The sequence below is a fragment of the Etheostoma spectabile genome, chromosome 19 (assembly GCF_008692095.1).
Source record: "Etheostoma spectabile isolate EspeVRDwgs_2016 chromosome 19, UIUC_Espe_1.0, whole genome shotgun sequence".
NCBI classification, from domain to species: Eukaryota; Metazoa; Chordata; class Actinopteri; order Perciformes; family Percidae; genus Etheostoma; species Etheostoma spectabile.
In genome coordinates, this window is record NC_045751.1 from 4,803,001 (window position 1) to 4,808,787 (window position 5,787).

Genomic DNA, 5,787 nt, shown 5'->3' on the forward strand with positions numbered 1-5,787 from the left:
TTTCAAAGGCATTTCCTCTTCAGCATAAGGCAACATGACCTCTTCTCCTCTTCTCATGAATTTTGATGTATTGAAACTGATCCATGATCCCTGGTATCCAATAAATAGGCATATGTGGTGTATGTTTCTCATACACCACAGTATGAGAAACATCTCCATAACATGATTTTTTGCACCACCATGCTTTACTGTCTTCACAATGTACTGTGGCTTGAATTTATTGTATGGGGTTCGTTGGACAAAATGTCTGCAACCCCTGTTTTTTGCTCTCATCAGTCCACGGAATGTTGCGCCTCTCCTTTGGCCAGTCAATGTGTCCTTTGGCAAATTTCAACCTATTCAGTACTTTTTTTCAGCAATGGGATTTTGAGGGGCCTTCTAGCTGATAGCTTTGTTTCTTGTAGCTTTCTTCTGATTGTAACAGTACTCACAGGTAACTTTAAGTGTTCTTTGGTTTTCCTGGAGCTGATTATTTGTTGAGCCTTTGCCATTTCGGCTATTCTTTGATCCATTCAAATAATAGTTGACCGTTTTTTCCCACGTCGTTCAGGCTTTGGAGGCCATTTAAAAGCATTTGAAATCCTTTTGGCTGAACAGCCTATCATTTTATGCACTTCTTTATATGTTTCCCATCTCCAATCAACTTTTTAATCAAAGTCTGCTGTTCCTCAAAGCAATATTTCAGTGTGAAATGCAGTATAACCAGCATGCAAAACATTTGCTTCTTTACTTCCTTAAATATGGGCCATAACTGACACCTGTTTCTTCACAGAATCAATCACCTCACTAATTGAACACAACACTGCCATTATTTTGAACATGCCCCTTTCAATTACAGATTCAATTACACAGACTGAGCTGTATGCATGTCATGACTGTTGGCTTTGTTGGTTTTCTATGACTCTACAACACTTACTAGTAAATGATTTGCCATGTAGAAATATCACTTCTACCAAAAAATATGATTTATGAAGTTAGTCATGTTGGACTGCTATTATTTTTAACACAACTGTACATTAAAGCTATAGTAGTCATCCCCATGAGGAATTCTAAGTAATTCACATGATACAAGCCTTCCGTGATCGTGCTTCACCCCCACCCCTCCTCCACACACTTGCTACATAGCCAAGGAGGACATGGAGGATTAAAAAAAACCTGATGACTCTTCACAAGAGGTAATTATCTTTAGTTTCTGTGTGCGAAAGTCGCTGGACGACCAATTTCTAAACACAGCCAAGCTGAGAAATTTTGTGTTTTCTGGAGCCGGAAGTCTTAATTAGCATTGTATCAACTCATTTGGCGATGGCTTCAATGTAACAGACATTCATTATTATAAAAATGTTACGCACTAAAACTTTAACATTAGGTTGGAGACCTAATTTACCTGTTGGCCCACAGACTAAAAAAAATGACACCACCCAATCACCCAGTCCTTCCGGCGGTAAGATGTTGCTGTTTGCAACGTTAGATATGGTTTATCAAAGATGCTAGCAAAGCAACACAGTACAGGAAATAAGCATAGTAGAAACCTCAGATAGGTTGAACCACTGTGTTTAACTATATATCTGTAAATGTTACAGTTACAGCTGAAAATGACAACCACAAGTTTTCTATAACTTCAAAATAACTTGTCTTAGAGGAGTACTTAAGGAGATTGTGTGGGATATTGTGGATGCTCTGTATGTGTGTGTGTGTGTGTGTGTGTGTGTGTGTGTGTGTGTGTGTGTCTGGTACCTTCTCCCACAGCGGTGGTACACGGGTGTCATAGATGTAGTGGAAGATCTCCTCCAAGCTGGATGACATCACCACAAAACCTTTGATCCCTTTCTCCAGCTCCGCCAGGGATGAACTAACAAACAAACGTCCACAGTTACAGCACAAACCTGTCAACCCATTTTATTATAGGTGTTTAGAAGTCAATCCGAAGTGAAGTAGTTCAAATAACTTGGGGTCTTGTTCACGAGTGAGGGGACAACAGAGCGAGAGATTGGTCGGAGAATTGGCGCAGCGGGTATTACATTCAATTTATCGCACCGCACTGTCAAAAAGAGAGCTGAGCCAGAAGGCATAGCTCTGGATCTACCGGTCAGTTTTCGTTCCTACCCTCACCTAGGGTCATGAAGGCTGGGTCATGACCAAAAGAACAAGATCCAGGGTACAAGCGGCCTAAATGGGTTTCCTCAGGAGGTGGCTGGCGTCTCCCTTAAAGATAGGGTGAGAAGCTCAGTCATCCGTGAGGAGGTCTGAGTAGAGCTGCTGCTCCTTCGCGTTGAAAGGAGCCAGTTGAGGTGGTTTGGGCATCTGGTAAGGATGCCCCCTGAGCGCCTCCTTAGGGAGGTGTTCCAGGCACATCCAGCTGGGAGGAGGCCTCGGGGAAGACCCAGGACTAAGTGGAGAGATTATATCGCCAACCTGGCCTGGGAACGCCTCGGGATCCCCCAGTTGGAGCTGGTTAATGTGGCTCAAGAAAGGGAAGTTTGGGGTCCCCTGCTAGAGCTGCTGTCTCCGCGACCTGACACCAGATAAGCGGACGAAGATGGATGGATGGACAAGTCACTGCTTCCTAGTCTGGATTTATTGGAATTACTGTGCACTCAGATATAAAGGGAAAAATTAACAGGCTGGTTGATTTGGCAAATGTTGCTGATGTGCATCTTTGCCAGTAACTTTGCTAGTACCTCCTTGTGTAGCAGGTTTCAGTTGAAAATGACTGTTTTTGATGTTTGCATTGCAGTCAGATACTGTACACTTGTGTGACTGGTTTGACCATTGACCTATTTTGACCACCCCATTAGGGCATGAAACGTGTTGGTAAATCATCTCGGAAGGTTTTGACCAATTGCTTAACCTAATTCTCTATGAACTGACACATGCAATTCATTTGATCTTAGAAACAGGCTAATGTCATCTCATGTCTAATAATGTAATCTCACTTCAGGTTATTGATACATTAGAATGGTATTTGTACACCTATATGGTATTAATACACTGTAAATACAGTTTCATGCCCATTTAATATTTAATTATCTCTAATTAAACTGGCAACCTGATAACAACCTGGTGCTTGAAGAGTAACAATATAAAAACCCTTGACATTAAAGTTCTATTGTGAGCCCAAACCTAATTATTCACTGATGACCAATTGCAAAAATTATTTTGATTAACATTTTTTAAATTAAGGGAGTAATTCAGGTTAATAACCACTCCTATTTGCTTTGCTGCCACTCTGCTAAATGTTAACCTACTCACATAGTTCCTCCCGCTATCCTATATTAATTAAACATTTAGTTTACTCTAATCTAAGTTTAGACCACAGCATTCTTTCTTTGAGAGTTGAACCATTTGTACATGATACTACAGTATATGACACACACATCCTTAACCCATTTGAGGTACCGTACCTATGACACATATGGCCAGCGGAGATTCTGACAGACAACCCCAAAGAGAGACACACACGCATGCACACATGCATAGACACAGAGAACATACATGATGGTGTCCAGCAGAGAATTGTATCTCTGGATCTCCTGCAGCAGGACTACATTAAGAGGTGTGGGGTTGTCCTGGAGGAGGGACCTGGTGCCCTCGTAGTCAATCACTGTTGGGATCTTCCCACGGACATCTGCCAACAGCTCTAATACCTGGAAGCAAATTGCAAATGTTTACTCCATTGGCCAGCCCAAATATCTGTACCATCTTCCAAAATACATTTTACCAGATGACTTCAATAGCTCTATGTGGAAATAATGAATCATTCTCAAATTACTGAGGAATATCTGCATAAAAATTAAAAAAGAAAAATCCTTACAGTATGTGAACCCTCCTTTCTTGAACTTTAATACTATACAAAATTGTGCTGTGTTTGCTTGACTTATAGCTCTGAAGAGAATGATTGCAACATGTTGGAAACCACCTCACGACCTTTGTATGCGCACGTGGACCCTTTCCTATTTGGATGTAGTATACATGGATCTTTCTATGGAGCGCATGAATGGAAAAGACTCTGAACACTTGGCACTTGTGTCTGTCTGTGTGTGTGTGTATTTCTGTGTGTGTTTGTGTGTGTCTGTTTCAGCGGGTGTTGTTTAGTCTCCCTCCATCCCGTCTTTCATCTCTTTTTTTTTTCGGCCCTGGGACACGTTCTTTGTCTCAGTGTATTGTTTGTCACTGTTTGTTTCTTAAATATATAAAAATAAATAAAAATTAAATCACAAAAACATATGTTGTATTACTCGCTCAACTTTAGGTTGTGGTTGACAACTAGCGGGGCCGGCTTTGGTTGTTTGATAAATTGATGAACATTACATTTTTTTTCATATTGCTAACATGGATGGGTCCAAATTGACATTTCAGGATTTGTTTGTTTCAACTTTTTATTGTTCACAACTGTAAATTAACATATGCACAGATATAAGACAAAGTAAGTTTATTAAAGCAAATTTCAGATTCATTCTTGTTACTCAAGAATTAGAAGTGTTCTATAATAAAATACTGATTTATGTGAAAAATCATACAAACTATAAAGACAAAAGTTCACCATTTATGTGATGTTTCCTGTTGTGAGTAGCTTTGGGTCAGTGTGTTGGGAGTGACAATGTTTGCTTCTTTGAGTGAGAATAGTTGCCAGTGGTTTGATCCCCTGAGCTTATTTTCAGACAAGTATGCAAGTTTTGTGGTTTGAGTGAGTTTTGGAGGTGAGATTAACTGCTTAGCCAGTAGACTTGTAGTCTGTTATTAATGCAGACTACATGAAGAGTTTTGAAAAAGTGTTTTTAGTATTGCCAGATGCATGTTAGCAATCGATAAAAAACTGTGATTGGGATAGGGAGTGTGCTTTACATGCAGAGCCTGCATGTCACGCACTAGCAACAAACTCAGTGTATCAAAGAACACTTAAATCGGTGAATATTACATTACAACAGATACAGACTTCTCATGTAGATTAGGGTTACATTTCCAGCTTTGTTGTGAGAAGAAGTAATATTGTTGCATTAAACAAGTGCTACATTTCTTCTTTTTCACTACCCATGGAAAAGCATGCACTTCACTGTGTCTGTTGCGGCCGCCGCTTTACAGTACTTTTTACACACAGACACGAAAGAGTCCCATAATAAACCCAGAGACCTGTCCTAAAAGTTAAAAGTGCAGTGTTCTCCATGAAGGAGCACAGATTCCTAGATCTGTATCTTATTACACTGATGACCGTCTGCCAGTTTGGTGTACTATATTGATGTCTCAGCATTGCTGGGAAAAATCTGTAAAGTATGTCAATTGGCTTCATGAAGAGAAGCTTTTCCAGCTCTAACTATTAACTGATCTGAGTTTTGACTGATCTGCTTCGGAGACAACCAGGCTAAAATGGCACCACAGCCATGGCAAAACACGCTGGGTTAACAGGGTACATGTCTAAACATGTAAAACCTTCGGCTAATGTCAAGTTGTAACTGAGTGCAATTATGTTGCAGAAATGCACAGTATGATCCAGAATGGGTAATGATACAGATTATCAGAAATCTTGTCATGTTATTTATACCAATATACAGTGGGGCTCGAAAGTTTGAGTACCCCAGGTAAATTTTTTTATTAATGTGCATTAAAGAAGCCAACAACAGATGGACAAATCTCCAAAAGGCATCAAATGACAGATTAGACATTCATATAATATGTCACAAAAAGTTAGATTTTATTTCCATCATTTACACATAAAATCCAATTCAAAATAACAGAAAACAAAAAAATGGCATCTCCAAAAGTTTGGGCACCCTGCAGAGTTAATACCTTGTA

The 5,787-nt window shown here is 39.8% G+C and overlaps 1 protein-coding gene across 4 annotated transcripts in view; it reads right to left on the bottom strand.

Moving 5' to 3' along the window:
- Positions 1 to 5,787, bottom strand: part of dnah2 (dynein, axonemal, heavy chain 2) — a 119,008-nt gene that overhangs the window by 33,098 nt on the left and 80,123 nt on the right. For all 4 annotated transcript variants that reach the window (XM_032544697.1, XM_032544700.1, XM_032544698.1 and 1 more), the window contains exons 83-84: positions 3,493 to 3,644; positions 1,735 to 1,849 (exon numbers count right to left, since the gene is read on the bottom strand). In XM_032544697.1, coding sequence (XP_032400588.1) covers positions 1,735 to 1,849; positions 3,493 to 3,644 — 267 coding nt within the window. The remainder of the gene's footprint in view (positions 1 to 1,734; positions 1,850 to 3,492; positions 3,645 to 5,787) is intronic.